Source organism: Dasypus novemcinctus, chromosome X (genome assembly GCF_030445035.2).
Source record: "Dasypus novemcinctus isolate mDasNov1 chromosome X, mDasNov1.1.hap2, whole genome shotgun sequence".
Lineage (NCBI taxonomy): Eukaryota > Metazoa > Chordata > Mammalia > Cingulata > Dasypodidae > Dasypus > Dasypus novemcinctus.
Genome location: NC_080704.1, coordinates 178,631,831 through 178,649,177, shown reverse-complemented (window position 1 = coordinate 178,649,177; position 17,347 = coordinate 178,631,831). Strand labels below are relative to the sequence as shown.

Sequence of the window (17,347 nt, the reverse complement as noted above, 5' to 3'; positions counted from 1 at the left end):
CCTTTCCAGTTCAGATGTTATGTCTTCAGCATCACTAATTCTGCCTTTGAGCAATTCAAATCTGCTCTTATGTGCCTCTAATGGATTTTTATCTTGTTCATCATGTCTTTCATTCTCATAAGGTCTGTTACTTTTCTTTGCAGGCTTTCAAATTGTTCTTTATGCTCTCCTAGTTTCTTCTTAATAGCCTTTATTTCTTTAGTCATATTTTATTTAAATTCTTTGAAGTGATTTAGGAGAGTTGTGTGATTATCACTGATTATCTTAAATCCTGTATCTCTTCAGGATATTTGGTTTGTTCTTTTGGCTGGGTCATCTCTTCCTGTTTCCTAGTTTGACTTGTAATTTTTTGGTGATGTCTAGGCATCTGAATATGTTGGTGTATTTACTCTGACGGCTAATTTTTTCTCTTATCTATTGTTTTTATTTTTCCCACAGCTCTTCTTTGATATTTGATTCAACTGATTCTCAGTCTTTAAAATTGCCCAGCTTAAGTTTTAAAAATTGGGCCAGGGACTAGCACTAGTGAGCCACAGATTTTCTCCCAGGATATGGATACAGAGAGTAGGAACAGTTTTGTTCATGCAATTTCCAGATGGGCCAGGAGATGGTGCTAGTCAGCACACCTTTCTATAGAGGTATTTGTCTCAGCTTTCTTGTGTTCCTATGTTGAATCTCCACATGGAAGATTCCAAGCAGGCACTGCCAGCCGAATTCACTGAAGAAGAGCACCCCGACTCCCCTCCCTTTTCCCTTGAAACGGCTGACAGGGAGGAAGGTGTCTGCTCCCCTCTCAGGTGGCCACAGTGAGACAGGGGTTTACCCCAGCTTAATAGCTTGGGGATTGGGGGAGAGAAACCCTTCCCGACCACCACGGGGGCTTAGTAACTCACCTTTGTCTTTTCGGCTTCTTTGTCTCTCCATCCCTCACCCTCCTGGGAGTTGTGTAGCGCTGTCCTGGTCTGTGGAACCCCAAAGCAGGTCCCCCGGACAGCTTTTGGCTTTCTCCATTGTTTTTGTGAGAGCTTCCAGCTCTGTCAGTCCATTGTTATTTTCCCACAATCCTCTGCCATAACTCTTGAAGTTGAACTTCCTAAACCCCCTAACCCAGTAGCATCATCCTCAGGCACATACTTAAAAAGAAACTCTTGTACACAGATTGCAGGGGATGGATGTAAGATGCTTGCCCCCAGCACAAACTGGGACGTAACCCCAGCACCTGTTGGTAGGAGAGTGGCTGGAGACCCTGTGGGATGGCCACAGATCAGCCTTTCGTTTCTCGGAACAGCTTCGTTGAGAAATAATCCATACACCGCAGAGCTCATGATCCACAACTCAGTGGCCTGTGGTGTCTTCAAAGCTGAGCAGCCATCACCACTCTCCCAGTTTAGAGCTTTCACAGCACCCTATAGAGGAGACCCCGCACACACGAGCAGCCACTGCCCACCCCTTCCCCCAAGCCCTGGCTGCCCCGCGTCTCCTTGCTGTCTCTATGGAGTCCACCTATGCTGGGCATTTCAGATAAATGGAATTATATAGCATGTGATCATCTCTCTCTATTTTCTTCCTTTTCTCGTTTTTTAAAACTGGAGCAATTGTAGGTTGACAGAAGCATCATGCTGAAAGCCCCGAGGTCCCAGGTTCCTCTTCTCCCTCCCCGTTTTCTCTCTTAGCCACATTTTGCTTTAGGGTGGTACCTTTGTTCCAGGGGGTGATACAGTGTAATTACGCTATTAAGTATAGGCCAGGCTTTCCCTGAGGGCTCACTCTTCGGATTGTACAGTTCTATGGCTTTTGTAAAAAAAATTCTTATTCTAGAGACATATCCACTACCTAAAATTTCCCCTTTAACCAATTCAGACATATAATCTAGTGGTGGTAATGACCTTCACCGTGTTGTGCTGTCATCACCACCCTCCATGACCACAACGTTTCTCACCCCCAACGGGAACTCTGGACCAACTAAGCCTGAGCTCCCCATTCCCCAACCCTACCCTGGGCCCAGGTAACCTGTGTTTCTAGTTTCCAACTCACTGAATTTGCTTATTCTAATCATCCCATATCAGGGCAATCAGTCTTTGTCCTTTGGTGCCTGGCTTCTTCCACTTAAATTCATGTTTTCAAGGGTCTTTCATGTTCTCGCATGTATCAGTACTTCATTTCTTTTCGTGGCTGAAGAATGCTCTTTTGTGCGCACATTCCACCATTTGTTTATCCGTTCATCAGTGGATGGTCATGTGGATTGTTTGCGCTCCCTGGCTGTTATGAGTGATGCTGCCGATGGCACTTGTGTGTGGACGTGAGCGAGAGAAAAGCACGTGCAAAGGTCCTGAGGCAGGAGCGTGGCTGGCACGTTCAAGGTCCAGCAGAGAGACCGGCGTGGCTGGAGCCATGGGTGTGGCCGAGGAGGGCAGAGGTCATGGTGGGGCAGGCCGTGCCAGGCTTCTTGGGCCAGTGGAGGCCTTTGGCTTTGACTCTTGCGTGATGGGAGCCCCGGAAGGGTATTGAACAGGGAGAGACATGACCTGGCTTCCTGCAGAGAAGAGACCATAATGGGGGTGGTGGTGATGAGAGTAGACAGATGCTGGAGTCAAATGGAAGCTCTAGTGGACAGGGCTTGCTCTCAGATCAGCTGTGGGCTATGGGAAGCCCTGCACTGAGCTGGAGGAACCATTTTGAGGAAATATCAGGAGATCAGCATGAGATACCTGGCAGACCTGGACATAGACGTGGAGGGTTTTATTTCCTCCCCCACCTCGTTTGCGCTTGCTGTCCGCTCTCTGTGTCTGTTCGTTGTGTGCTCTCTGTGTCTGCTCCTCTTCTCTTAGGAGGCACTGGGAACTGAACCCCGGACCTCCCATGTGGGAGGGAGACAATCACTTGAGCCATACCCGCTCCCTCCTTGTCATGTCTCTCGTGATGTCTCTGCATTGTGTCAGCTCGTTGTGTCATCTTATTGCATCAGCTTGCCACGCCAGCCTGTCACGTCACCTTGCTGTCTTGTCTTCTTTAGGAGGCATCGGGAACTGAACCCGGGCCCTCCCATGTGGGAGGCGGGCACCCAACTGCTTGAGCCACATCCGCTTCCCGACGCAGAGGTTGTAAGTAGGCAGTTGGATATCTGAGTTCAGGGGAGGAGTTGGAGGCGTGAATTTCGAGATCACTGGCCTTGAGACTGGACCAGATCACCCCAGATGAGAACGTAGCTGGAGAGGAAAGGTGGTCCTGGGACTGTCCTAGTGAAGGTGACGGGAAGCCGGGGGGGAAGAGGGGCAGGGATGTCGGCTGCTGCCCCGGTGCCTGAGGCCCCCCGTGGGACCGAGCAGTGTGGAGGGAGGCCAGGGCAGGGGGCGTTAAGGCAGCTCTTGAGTTCCGTTGGTGGTGGCAGTCTTCTGGAAATGGCGCGTATCAGCCTAACAGGGCTGCCGGCGCAAGACACCAGCACTCTGTTGGCTTTAAGGAAAAGGGCATTTATTTGGGGTGAAAGCTTCGTTACAAGACTGTAAACAGTCCACCTCAAGGCTGCCTTCTCCCCGGTGTCGGCTGCCACGGGTTGAAGCAAGTTGGCTGCTGACCCCCGCCTGGTCTCTCCTCCCCAGCTGGCCTTCCTCTTCCTCCCGAGGCTCCATGGGCCCAGCCCCTTGAGGTTCAGTGCTTAAGTGACCCTGTCGCCCCCCTCCCCTGGCACAGGGCCTGTTTCTTTCCCGGCCTCCTAGATCAGTCGCGTTGGGCCACTCTCTTCCCAGTCTCAGCCGTGAGCATCAGGCAAGCGGCTCCTCTCTCCCCCTGGCCTCGGCTGTTTGAGCCATCTCCTTTCTGTCCCTTGACACGATCAAAAGTGACAGGGCTCTCTCTGCATGTGTGTGTCAGGATGTGTGTCATTTTTATCTGACCCAGCAAGGGGGCGGGGACTCGACCGGAGTTGGTCGAATCAAACCCCTGCATCAATCTTACCAGGTGATCGGATCAGGGCCCCTTGGCTGAATTTAATGTAATCATAGGGTGTCAGGTCCAGAAGACTCGAGTAGTTTACAGGCATACTCTTTCTCTTGATGGGGTTCATAAAATAATCTCAGACTGCCGCCGAGTGTCAGCCTGCCATCCTTGCCAGCGGACCCACGCCTGTGGAGCAGAGCAGACGCTTTCCCCGCTGTCCTTCTGGCTTGCCTCCCTTCTGAGGCACCTGAGAGAGTCCTGTTTTTGTGCTGTGGCTGCGAGGCGACGCAGCTCGGCTCAGCCCTGGTCGCTGGAGTGCAGCCTGGCCGGCGGCGTTTTTCCTTCCTCCGGCTAGTTCCTCGCAGGCACCTCATGCTCTTGCTTTCCTTCAGGGTCTCGGGTCGCTGTGTCCCCACAGAAGACGAAGGTGGCCTGGGGGTGGACTGACAGGACTCATGCCGTCGCCTGTGCCTGGCTGGCCTTTCTGGGGTGGGGGGCCGTTGGACGGGAGACAGGGGTGTGTGAGAGGGCGGGGGCCTGGGGGCGGGCGCAGGCGGGCGCTGGGCTTGCACGGCGCCAGGACACACCCGAGTTTGGAGGCACCAAAGGCAGGAGAGGCCCTCAGGGTGCCTGTGGCTCCCACTTTTGCAGCAGCCGGCGACCCCAGGGCTGGGCAGCCGGGAAGAAAGCAGTGCTGACGGGACGTGGCTTTTTCTCATGCAGCAGATGGCCGAAGACAAGGCCTCGGTGAAGGCCCAGGTGACGTCCCTGCTGGGCGAGCTGCAGGAGAGCCAGAGCCGCTTGGAGGTCGCCAACAAGGACCTGCAGGCTTTGGAGGGCAGGTGAGTGGGCAGGCAAGCCCGCCCTGGGGCCCTTCCTGCTACGCCCGAGGAGAACGAGGCCAGTTTAGGGGCCTTTCGGGGCTCCTCCGTGTGGGGACCGACTGGAGGCTGCCGTGGGAGCACCTGCCTGTGACAAGAGCCGTGTGGACCCCCTGGGGCGCATGGGCGGGTGCTGGGAAGAGCCTGGCACTCAGCACCCAGGAGCTGGGGCCCCCGGCGCTCTGTGGCTTCTGGGCTGTCTGGCCTTTTGCTGGATTTTGGATTTTTTTCCTTAGGGGGACACTTTGGGGTTCCCCAGGGCCACTCCTGCAATCGGTGTTTCGCTGGAAGGGCCACCACCGTGGCCTCCAGCCGCGCTCCCCGCTGAGGTCCAGTACAGCGAAAGGCCACGCGGCAGGGTCAGCAGGGGACGGAGACCCAGGCGGGGTCTGGAGGAGCCCCGTGCGGGCGCCCCACCTCCCTCCCCGCGGGCGAGCTCCAGCCTCCGTCCCGGGTGCGCCTGCTCCTGCCCAGGGAAGCCCGCTAGGGACTCGGCCCCCGAGGTTTTGCTTGGGGGCTGCTCACGGAGGCCCCCCTGCTCGGGGAGGACCCGGCTCCCAGGCTCCCAGAAGGGCGTTCTGTGGAAACCACGCAGTTTGCACGACAGTCTAGGCCGGGGCCCCTCCCAGCTCCAGCTGCCATGGGGGTTCTCCAGGTGCAGTCGGGGCCCAGACAACAATTTGGGGTTTTCCTTTGTTCTCCTTTTCCTGTGTACCTGAAAGCAGCTCCTTGGGAGGTGACACTGCCCGTGCAGTTTTGTAGCTGACACTTTTCACTAAATCACACTGCAGTGGGAAATAGCCTCTTCTGTCCCCCCCTGCCCCACGTCAGACAGTTCGGTCAGTTCCATTTGTTGACCGTATAAATGCTGAGATGGGCAGATAGCCCTGTGCATGTCTGGTGATTTTGGGGGACCATTTAAATAGCCTCTGACTGCACGTGTGACCCCGGCCAGCCCCTGGCCCTCACCCGTGCTCAGGCCCCCTGGCGGGCAGAGCTCTCTTCTGGGAGGGAGGGTGACAGCAACTGACCTTTGTCTTCGTGCACGTGGAAACAACTGTTCAGTATACATGGGGAGGTGCTGGGCAGCACGGAGGCAAATGGAAACCATCAGTGACCCTGCCACTCAAAAACACCCACTGTTTCCACTTTGGGGTGCAGTAGTTGGGGGCCAGCTCCTGTTGTGAGACCCTTTGACTGAGGACAGCAGGATGACACGGCCAGAGCTGGAGAAGAGATTTGGGACCTGTGGGGTGATAGGGGGGCCTCAAGATGGGGGATCTGAAGGGCTGGACCGGTGACGCAGGCGAGGGGAGGTGAGCAAGCTCTTGCGGTGTGAGTGTCAACGGAGAGGGCAGTTCCCCGCCAAGGCCATTGACGTCACACCTATCCCCACCAATCCCCGTGACTCTGGCAGAGCAGGTAATCAGGTCAAGTTTGCAGGTGTGGAAACGGAGGCTCAGAGCAGGGCACTGGGACCCCAGCCGAGTCGTGGGTGGCTCAGCTGGGTGCTGGGACTCCCAGGGGCCATGTGCCTGTGCCGGCATCTGAACCTGACCCCTGATTTGGATGTATGGCTGAGGTACCTTTGATGTCCCCACTCGGTTGGCTGCTCAGCCTCTGCCTGGCTGCTCCTTAGCTGCCGCCCCCTCTTGGCTTCCTGCAGTTGTCCCCATCTCCTGTGACAGTGCCCCCATCCTTCCCATTGCATGGGCCCGGCCCCTGGAGCCACCTTCTCTTTCATTCTTTTTCTCAGTCCTGTGGCCAGTCACCTTGGCTCTACCTCCAGGAGACATTTGGACTCCAACCTCTTCTCCCAGCCCCCTCACGCTTCCCAGATGAGGGTGGGGTCTCAGCTGTTCTCCCAGCCCACCCTGCCTCAGCTGGTGTCAGCCTAGCCGCTGCCGGGATCCCGTCTCAGTGCTCGGCCCCCTCTTGCAGCCAACTGGGGGCTGGCCATGACCTCTCCCTTTCTTCTGCACCAGGGCCCGGGCAACCAGCGAGCAGCTCCTGCAGCTGGAGAGTGAGCGGGAGGTGCTGCAGCAGCAGCACAGCGTGCAGGTGGATCAGCTGCGCATGCAGAACCAGAGCATGGAGGCCGCGTTGCGCATGGAGCGCCAGGCCGCCTCAGAGGAGAAGTGAGTGGGTTCTGGGGGGGCGGAGGGGGGATGCTCCCTGCCCTCGGGTGGGCAGGGCTGCTTTTGGGCTGGCAGCTGGCAGGGAGGGAGGGAGATCAGCGCGTCTGAAGGCTTTTCTGCCTTCTCGAAGCCCTGTATAGGGAATGGCTGGGGCTAAGGGGCAGATTCTGTCCCTTAGCCTTGCAGATTAGTGAGTTACAGGCACTCAAGGTTCAAGATTGGAGGCATGATAGTTTGTCCAGGGGAAATGCCTCTCTACCCAGCAGCCTTAAAGTGCTGCCGCCTGGCACTGGGCTCCCAGTTGGCTTTGAGCAACAGGGTCTAGGTGTGGTTGGTTCCCATACCGTCTGTTAGCTGTGTCCCGTGGCTCTGTGTGGTGGCTGCGTCTGGCCGCTGCATCTGGTGGCTCTGCTCCGCAGGCGAGAGCTGCTCTACACTGCTTCAGTGGAGCTTCCTTTCCAGGCCCTGAAGAGAGAGGCGGGTGACAAGCTCTTACGTGGCTAATTTTCACTAGGGTCTCCGCTGACTTTTCTTTTTTAACTTAAATTGTGTTTCCCAAAGAGGTAATTCTCTTACATGGTACCCTTTTAAAACTGCAAAAAGGCTGTTGAGTGAAGTGAATCCCTCCTTTTTTCATCCTACCCCTCTCCGCCCCATTGCTAGAGACCTTCTGTAGTTACGTGAGCAAAGCAGGGGTCCGCACGCACACGTACAACTTATTTGCACAATTACTTATGTCACTTACTTGTATAATTTACATGTATTTTATATAAAGCATAGTTCTCCTCTTCTACCCACATGATAGCACTTCAGGATCTTTTCTATAACTTGTTTTTTCCCTTAACAGGTCTCTTGAAGGTTGCCCGTGTTAGCACATACATTCCTTTTTTATAGCTTTTTGTTTCAAACGAGTTGAGTTGGATTTTAAGTTTGGTTCTGGTTGGAGGAGGTGAGGCCTGCTGGGAAACTAGGCCACAGTGCAGGAGAACAGGTAGTTTGTGACTCCCAGGTCCCAGGGGGTGAGGAGGGCCACGAGGGTTTGACCGGAAGCATGAGTGGCTTGAGGGGAGACTCAGCAGCAGGCAGGGTGAGGGGAGCCCGTGGGCTGCGGCCTTTATGGCAGTGTAGGGGTGGAGGTCAGGAGATTTCGCCCGAGGGTCGGGGTTGGTTAGTTTAGAGCACACGCATGTGGGTAGGGAAAGGGCCGGGGGGTTCTGAGGATGTTGGGGATGGTGAGCTTATCGTTTGGGACCACCTGTGGGTTCTGGCGGAGGTGGGTGGGCATGATGGTAGCAGCCACAGATGAGGGCTTGGAAACTGCCCTAGAGCTGGACAGCTGCTTGTCGGCTAGGCCAAAGGCCAGTGTGCAGGCCAGTGGCTTGGCCAAAGTAAGATGGACGCCAGGGCAGCGCACACAGTGGAGCTTCTGTGGTCAGGACCCCGTGTGGCTTTCCATCGGGTGGGGCTCGTAGTGTCCTTGTGTTGATCCCAGTCTTGGGCCAGCTCTCAGCACCTGATCCCAACATGGCGTTTGCCGAGATGTTAACAATTAGTAGCATTATCAGTAATATATAATAATAATAAACAATAAATAATATATTAACACGTATTTAATAAAATCTTATTTTTTATTCTGGCAACATATAAAACATCAAAGTGACCATTTAACCCTTTTTAAGTGTACAATTTAGTGGCATTTAATAATTTAGTGACAATTATTATTGTTTTACCATCACCACCATCCATTACCTAAACTTTTTCATCTCCCCAAACAGAAACTCTGCCCCCAGTCAGCAAACACTCCCCACTCCCCCTGCCCCCAGCCCCTGGCAACTTTGCATCTCCTTTCCATCTCTGTGAATTTGCTTATTCTAGAGATCTCACACAAATGGACTCGTACGATTTCTGTCCTTTCGTGCCCGGCTTCTTTCACATAGCAGTGTGTCTTCAAGGCCTGTCTTTGTTGTCGTGTCATCAGAACTTCGTTCCTTTGTCCAGTTGACGAGTACCCCGTTGTGTGTATGTCGCACAGTTTGTTTCTCCGTCCCTCTGCGGGTGGATGCTGGGGTGGCTTCCACCTGTTGGCAGGTGTGCATGATGCTGCGTGAGCACTGGCTGGCAAGTACCCGTTGCGGTCCCTGTGCTAAGAACAGGATGGCAGGGCCATGTGGTCATTCTACGTTGAACTTTTTGAGGGACTGCCAAACTGTTATCCCCAGCCACCGCACTGTTTTACGTTCCCCTCAGCCGTGCCCACGGGTGCCAGTTCCTCCACAGGCGCTCCAACACTGAGTCTCTGTTTTTCTTTCTTTTTTTTTAAAAGCAGTGTTATTGAGACATATTCACATACCACACAGTCTGTCTGAAGTGTACATTTGATGGCTTTGGTGTAATCACAGAGCTGGGCACTCATCACCACAATATTAGAGCGTTTTCATTCCTCCAAAAAGAAAAACTCCATGCTCCTTAGCAGTCACCTCTCAGTCCCTCTGTCCTTCCCCTGCTGTACATCTCCACTACTTTTATTCCATCTCTATAACTTTATTTATATTCACAATTTATATAAATGGAGTAAAATAATTCGTAGTGCTTTGTGCCTGGTTGCTGTCACTTAGCATAACTCTCTCTCTCTCTTTTTTTCACAATCGATTAAATAATAGCCTTTCCAGTGGGTGTCAAGTGGTCTTGTGATTTTGGTTTGCATTTGCCTAATGGCTAATGACGTTGATAATCTTTCCACGTGCTTATTGGCCATTTGTCTTCTTTGGCAGAAACATCTATTCAAGTCCTTTGCCCATTTATTAATTGGGTTGTTTGTCTTTTAGTTGGTTAAGTTGTTGGAGGTCTTTATATATGTTCTGGATACTAAATCCTTATCAGAATGTGATTTCCAAATATATCCTCCCAGTCTGGTCTGGAGGTTGTCTTTTCCCTTTCCTGATAATGTCCTTTGATGCATTAAAGTTTTTAATGCTGATGAAGTCCATTTTATCTATCGTTTCTTTTGTTTGGCTGCTTTTAAAATTCTTTCTTGGTCTTTGCTTTTCATTAAATTTGTCCTATTATTTTTCCCACTGTTTTGTTTTGAAACATTTAATCCTGCAGAAAAGTTGAGAGAACAATACAGTGATCCACCTTTTGCTACGTTGTCTTGTTCTCTATCTGCTGTTGCATGTTCGTGTGGGCCCACACACAAACACAGTTTTGTTTTGGGGTGGGGCAGGTGGCCGTGTGAAAGTCAGTTGCAGCCTTGTAGCCCCCCTCTGCGGCAAGATGGAAGTGCCCCCACATGGCTACAGTACTGTTCTCTCACCCAAGCAGTTCATTTTTTTTTTTTCGAGGTACCAGGGCCAGGAATTGAACATGGGACCTCGTATGTGGGAAGCTGGCGCTCAACCACTGAGCCCACATCGGCTTCTCTGAGTTGGTTTTTTTGTTTGTTTGCTTGTGTTTTTTTTTTTTTTTTTTTTCAGGAGGCACCAGGGACGGAACCCAGGACCTCCCGTGTGGGAAGCAGGTGCTCAACCTCTTGAGCCACACTTGCTCCCTAGCAATTCATTTTTTTTTTAAAGATTTATTTTGTTGATTTCTCTCCCCTTCCTCCCTGTCGTCTGCTCTCTATGTCCATTCTCTGTGTGTTCTTCTGCATCCGCTTGTATTATTGGGCAGCACTGGGAAACTGCGTCTCTTTCTCATTGCATCATCTTGCTGCGTCAGCTCTCCATGTGTGCGGCCCCACTCCTGGGCAGGCTGTGCTTTTTTCTTTTTCCATGCAGGGCGGCTCTCCTTACGGGGCACACTCCTCGCACACGGGGCTCCCCTACGTGGGGGTGCCCTTGCGTGACACGGCACTCCTTGAGCACGGCAGCACTGCGCGTGGTCTAGCTCAGCACACAGATCAGGAGGCCCTGGGTATCGATCCCTGGACCCTCCATATGGTAAGCGGACTCTGTGTACAGCTGAGCCACGTCTGCTTCCCCCATTTTTGATATAATAATGTTAACCGCTACACAGTCCACATTTGAATTTCCCTGTGTCCCAAATGTGCTCTTAGAAAGCTTGTACCAGGATCCATTTCGGGGTTACACATTGCCTTCGTTGAATCTAGAGCAGACCCCTTGCCTTCTTCAGGAAGCTGATTTTTTTTGTGTGTTTGTTTTTAATAACACTCTACTTTTTATTTTATTTTTTTTTAAGATTTCATTTATTTTTTCTCCTTCCCTCCATCGTCTGCTCTCTGGGTCCATTTGCTGTGTGTTCTTCTGTGTCTGTGTGTATTCTCATCAGGCAGCTCTGGGAACATCCTGGGACCTTCCGGAGTGGGAGAGAGGCGATTACTCTCTTGTGCCACCTCAGCTCCCTGTTCCGCTACTTCTCTTATTGTCTCTCGTGTGTCTCTTGTTGTGTCATCTTGCTGTGCCAGCTTTCCACATCGGCTGGCGCTCCTATGTGGGGCAGCATTCCCGCGTGGGGCGGCTTTCTCGCACGGGGTGGCACTCCTGCGTGGGCCGGCACTGCGCGTGGGCCAGTTCGCCCCGTGGGCCAGCTTGCCTTCACCAGGAGGGCCTGGGCATCGAGCCGTGGGCCTTCTGTACAGTAAACGGGAGCCCAGCGGCTGGAGCCACAGCCGTTTCCCCCTGATGTTTTTCAGAGTGCAGGACCGTTCCCTTCTGTTGTAAGCATTTTCCTTCCTTTTAAAATGCTTTCTGAAGGAAAATTAGACGAAATGCTTTGCAATCAGTTCAGCCACGGTAATAACAGTCAGCAAACCTTGCTGACAAAAAGGAAGATGGTAGGGTTTTGAACAGCAGAAGCTGCGGCCGGGCCAGGGAAAGGTTGCGTCTCACTTAACAGTTCCTTTCTCTCAGGCGGAAGCTGGCGCAGCTGCAAGTGGCTTACCGCCAGCTCTTCCAAGACTATGACGAGCACATCAAGAGCAGCCTGGCCAGCAACGAGCGAAACCGAGTGAGTGCGGGTGGGAGGCGGGGGCTGGCCGGCCGGGGCCCCCGCGCCCCCGCGCCCCCGCAGAGTCGTCCTGGGCTGTCGAGGGCTGGACCCTCTCCTGTCCCTCTCCTTGCCCTCTGCGAAAGAATAGCCCGGGGCCTGCTCCCCCCAAATTCGGGGCTTTCAGAACTCAAGGCCCTGCCTTAAGATGTGACAGAGCTGGCTTTGGGGAGGGACACTTGCCAGCCTGGAATTCTGTGGAAGGCCGCAGCAGGGCTGGTTCAGAGAAGGCCGTGGCGAGTTGGGGGATGCTTGGGCTGGCTTCACGCCGCCCAGAGGATGTGCTCGGGCCAGGTCCCCCCGGGTGCTCTCCCCAGGGGCCAGGGAGATGCCTCTCTCCATTTCCATTTCCTCCTGGCTCAGCCCCTGGCGTGATCTTCCCAGAGCCCAAGAGAAATCCCGGTAACCTTCCCATTCCAGCCTTGAGAGTCGCAGGTCATCCTTTGCCATTTTGTCCCCATCCCAGCGTCCCTAAACTGGGTGCAGTTTCGAGGGATCCCATTTTTAAGAAGGACGTTGGCAAGGAGCACACCCAGAAGAGGCTTAGAAAGATGCAGCCCGAAAACCAGGTCCGATGAGGAAGAGTTGAGAAAGCGGGGCCGTGAAGTCTTGAGAGAGGAGGCTTGGTGGGGTCGGCCCTGAGCAGGCCTGTGACCAGGAGGGCCCAGGCGAGGGCCCGGTGGGGCCCCGGCTAGCCGGGCACGTGGCGGGCAGGTAGTCAGTGGCAAGCGTTGGCACGTCAGAGCGGGTGGCCTCCGGGGGCCGCGTGGCCCCCTGTCCTGTGAGGGGCTGGCGGAGGGCTGCCATCTGGGGAGCAGAGACTACTTCCTGCCTGGGGTGGGAGGGTGTGGCCGGAACCTCGAAGGGGCCTCAGGGGCCCAAGGGCCTGGGCTTGCCCCCCACCCTGCAGCCCGGGGCCACTCTTCCATCCGCCTTCTGCCCCAGGCGGTTAGCCTGCCTGGGAGGCGGGCTCGGGGCACGTCCCGGCCCCATAAGGGTGCCCTCAGCTCCCACCTGCCCGTGCCCAGGGCATCCAGCTGGAGGACCTGAAGCAGCAGCTCCAGCAGGCCGAGGAGGCCCTGGTGGCCAAGCAGGAGCTGATCGACAAGCTGAAGGAGGAAGCCGAGCAGCACAAGACCGTGATGGAGACGGTCCCCGTGCTGAAGGCCCAGGTAAGGGCGCGCCTCTGGGCTGGCCTTGCCTGGTGACGCCAGCTGGGCATTGGCTCCCGGGAGCTCTTCTAGCCCCTTGGGCTGTTCCTCGAACCCCCGGCGCCCTCGGAATGACTGGTCCACTCCCCTGCTCCCCCCCCACCCGCCCCACGCTCTGGGAAGGCAGGGCGGGTGGCCGTCTGGTCCCCCGGTGTCTGGCCCAGTCGTCACGAGCGGGTGGCTGTCTCGGGCGTTCCAGGCGGATATCTACAAAGCGGACTTTCTGGCTGAGCGGGAGGCCCGGGAGAAGCTGGCTGAGAAGAAGGAGCTCCTGCAGGAGCAGCTGGAGCAGCTGCAGAGGGAGTACAGCAAGTTGAAGGCCAGCTCTCAGGAGTCGACCAGGTGGGCCCCCTCCCGCCGCCCCCGGTGCGTGCCTGCTCGCTGGCGTCGGGGCGTCGCCAGGCGGCGCGGCAGGAGACGAAGCCCCCCCTGCCCTCCGGCCTGGCCCGCGCCCCTCCCTTGCCCCAGCAGCCCTTTCCGCCGGTCAGGCTGGGAGCTTTGCGCGCCCGCTCTGACGGCCAGGTTTCTGTTCTCAAAGGGCTCTGATTGAGGATATGAGAAAGCGGCACGTCGAGGGCTCGCAGCCTCCTTTACCTGCTGGTACAGGTGAGCAGGGTGGCGCAGGGGGGGATGGGTGGGGGGAGGGAGTTGGCAAAGGGGAGGAGGAGGAGGAGGGGGGAGAAGGAGGCGGCTCTCTGGCCTCCTGAGCACTCTGCAGTGAAGCCAGCTGTGACGCTGGCCGCCTGGCACCAGGGCTGCGACTTGCTTGCCAGTTGGGGGCTTGTGGGCTGGTCCCACCCTGGGAGGCCAAAGGGGAAGGGACACTGCGGGAGCTCCTGGTCGCCCTTGGGTGGTGCCCCTTGGGTGGAATCAGATGGTCCCGAGTTAGTACTTTGTCTCCCCTCCCCTCCTTGTACCCAAAAAGCCCTGGAAGCCGCCCCGCCCCACGCCTGTCCTCTTTTCCTCCAGCTCACCACTCCTTCCACCTGCCCCTGCTCAGCCAGAGGAGAAGCCCCCCCGACGAGCCACCTGATTTCTGTTGTCCCAAATGTCAGTACCAGGCTCCGGATATCGACACCCTGCAGATCCACGTCATGGAGTGCATCGAGTAGGGCCAGCCACCCCCGGGCGCCAGCGGCCCCCAGCCCGGAGCGGTGTCCCCGTGCTTTCCTCTCCCCACCCGCCCCGTCCCGAGGCCAGAGCCCACAGAGCTCGCCGCAGGGCCCGAAGCGCCGGCGGGGGGGCTGCTGGCTTTCCCCTTTGAGTGCCCACCGAGCCCCATTTGGGCCTGATGCTCTGCTCTTTTTGTTCCGATCGCTCTGCTCCAAGTGCTTCCCGCGGGGGGCTGTTCCCCTCCCTGTCCCAGCCCCAAGGGGGGAAGTCAGGAAGGAAAGCCCCGGCTTTCGGGGAGAACTGCCTCCCCCAGCAGAGTGGGCAGCAGCTCTGCCTCCCGGCAGCCCCCCAGCCTCTGCTGAGCTCCAGGCACGGGGTGCTCGCCCGCAGGTTCGCTTCTGGCCGCCCAGCGTGTGGTGTACTTAGCCAGTCCGCTCCGGCCGGGCATTTGGGTCGTTTCTAGTGTTTGGCTGGCATAGATGATGCCACAGGGAAAGCCCCTGCGTGGAAATCTGGTGTACTTGGCCTTGACTCTGAGGGGTGGGACCTCTGAGCACCTGACAACCTCGTAGCCTGTGCCCAGGGCTCCCCTGTGGGCTGGGAGCCTCAGTTGGCACTCCCCCCACCCACTCGTTGATACCTGGGTCTTGGCCTCCTGCCAGGTGTGCTCTTCCGCTGAGAATGAGGCTGAGCTGCTCAGCAGAGGTTTAGCACCATCCTCGATTCTTCCCGGGCCTGCCTCTTCGGCACTTGCTGTTTTCTTTCAGACGGTCGCCCTTTTGTTCCTGGGTTTGTCGGAGCGCCTTGCTTATTAGCGGGGTTAGCGCTTGTTTGCAATAGAAGTTGCTGGTCTCTCTTCCCAGTTTGGTTTTGCTACTCATGTTGTTTGTTTTTTTTTTGCCTGGAAGCTTTTTTATTTTTGTGTAGTCCCATTTATCAGTCTCTCCTTTCACCTCTTTGGGTTTGGAGTTGCGGGGCCTGATGGCAGGAAGCTTCAGACTCTTCTCGTTTCTGGCATCAGAGCGTGCTCTGGTCTCGGGCCTGCCCACGGGAGCTGCCACGCGGGTAGCTCATCCCGCTCCCTAAGTTTGTGATGCCGATCCCCACGGCGGCCCCACGCGCCCCCGGCTGTGCCAGAGGCAGCCATTTGGCACCGATGGGGAGACTCTGTTGATGTGCGGTTCTGAACATTTCTCAGCAACGGCAAGGCCACGGCCACTGCCTGGCAGTCGCAGTGAGGAAGGAAGCAGGAGGCTAAAGAAAGGACACAGCGCATCCGCCTCGCCGCCCCCTTGCGGCCCTCCTCCCCGGCTCCCCTGGTTGGGAAGAGGATGCCGTGCCGCCTTCCTGCCTTCCTGGCAGGGCCTCCTGCCGTCTAACACCGAGAGACAGCCCTGCCACCAGCCTGTTCCAGAAATTCTGGGGCGGGGCCGCCTCAGCACCTCCAGGGGGTCACGAGTGAAGTGGCGATTTCCTCAAGCCCAGATACCTAGTTGCAGCGTGGACTCCGGGAAGAGGGCAGAGGCACCAGCGGGCTCCCCGTTGGTGGCTGCTGCATTCAGATCCCGCCCTGCGTTTTTCTACAAGAGCACATTTCGTCCTCGAGGGGCCATCGTCATTCCCTGGGCCTGCTGCAACAAACGACCACAACCTCGGCGGCGTCACCCAACGGAAACGGGTACTCTCCCCGGTCTGGAAGGCCTCAAGTCCGAAATCAAGGTGATGCAGGAGGCTCCCACCTCGGGATCCATAACTTAATTCCGCCGGCAGAAACCCTTTTCCCAAAGGTCACACGCACCAGTTCTGGGACTGGGATGGGACCGTGTCTATTCGGAGGCCGCCATTCAGAGAGCCCACGGGTCAGGGCCCCTGCAGCCCGAAGGCCGCCACCTGCAGGGTCCGCGGCTCTGCCGGCGGGATTCGGCCCGCGGTGGCGGAGCTGCCCGCACGCAGAGGAACATGGCGCGGAGAGCTGGAGTTGGCTTGCAGGGCAGGCCCCGAGCCGCCGTGGGGAGTGTTGTTCGTTGGGAGCGCTCGTCTCCAGCTGGACACGGCAGCAGGGCCAGCGGGACGTGCAGTGGGAGGCGGGAGGCGGACGTGGGTAGGACGGGGCGGTGGAGCCTGTCCGAGCCCTGGAAGTGGGCCGCAGGCGTGTCGGGGTGGACCCGGCGTTCCTCAGGCGGGAGCAAGGGCGGCTGGGAGCTCTTCTCTGACCAGCTCCCTCTTCCGAAAGACGGCCCAAAGGAAAGACGGTGAAACCTGCTGGTCAACACCCAAGAGACAGCCACAAGGCCAGCCAGCAATCAAGGCATTTTACTGTCACTTGGGCCTAGAATGCAATATCAAAGCGTAAGCAAAATACCATGTAAAATAGCAACAGATCAAGGACAGCGGGTGGCCGACCAGGTGCAGGGAACAGGCCTTGTGGTGGCGCCCTCCAGGGGGACCGGTTTGGACGCCGGAAAGAGAGACTTAGGAAGCGTTCTTAGCCCACTTGACCCTGAGACAATCAGAGATACACTGACTCCTGCACCGGGTCAGCACAGGCTGCACCGTTCCTACCAGCAGCCGGAAGGCGGCGCTGAGGCCCGGGGTTAGGGATCTGGACACCGTGGGTCGGCGCGGCCATGGTTTTGCACATCGTCACCTGGAAACACGCGTGACAGTGTGTTGAATGCAAAAGCCAAGAGACAAAATGGTGTAAAAAGCACGACTCCAATTCTGTGTGTATCCATGTAAAAAAGTAAAAGCTGCAAGTGCACACACTGCTAATGTTTGGATGTATATGAGTGGTAATTAAAAGTTCTCCTTATATATATATGTCTTCTCTAAATGCCTGTTATTTGCACGCATTGTTTGCTTTTTTTAGAAGGTACTGGGGATTGACCCTGGGACCTTGCACATGGGAAGCAGGTGCTCAGCCACTGAGCTACACCCGCTCCATGAGTTGACGTCTGAGAGCTGGCTGTAGTTGCCGTTTTCCACACCAGTGGGCAGAGAAGAGGGGCTAAGCGTTGGACTGCGGTAGCAGCGCGTGGCAGGACTGAGGCAGTTCTGGGGGTGC

General features: G+C 56.1%; 1 protein-coding gene across 6 annotated transcripts in view; it reads left to right on the top strand.

Annotated features, from left to right (window-relative positions):
- The window catches only part of IKBKG (inhibitor of nuclear factor kappa B kinase regulatory subunit gamma), a 39,545-nt gene extending 22,444 nt beyond the window's left edge, over window positions 1–17,101 (top strand). For 3 of the 6 annotated variants that reach the window (XM_004482862.4, XM_058291508.1, XM_004482861.4), the window contains 7 exons: window positions 4,660–4,778; window positions 6,803–6,955; window positions 11,824–11,920; window positions 12,988–13,131; window positions 13,370–13,512; window positions 13,709–13,776; window positions 14,140–17,101. In XM_004482862.4, coding sequence (XP_004482919.1) covers window positions 4,660–4,778; window positions 6,803–6,955; window positions 11,824–11,920; window positions 12,988–13,131; window positions 13,370–13,512; window positions 13,709–13,776; window positions 14,140–14,282 — 867 coding nt within the window. In that variant the 3' untranslated portion in view covers window positions 14,283–17,101. Of the gene's footprint in view, window positions 1–4,587; window positions 4,779–6,802; window positions 6,956–11,823; window positions 11,921–12,987; window positions 13,132–13,369; window positions 13,513–13,708; window positions 13,777–14,139 lie in introns of all 6 variants that reach the window. The other 3 variants (XM_058291506.1, XM_058291507.2, XM_004482863.4) reach the window with 2 other exon arrangements.
- Window positions 17,102–17,347: the final 246 nt, after the last annotated feature.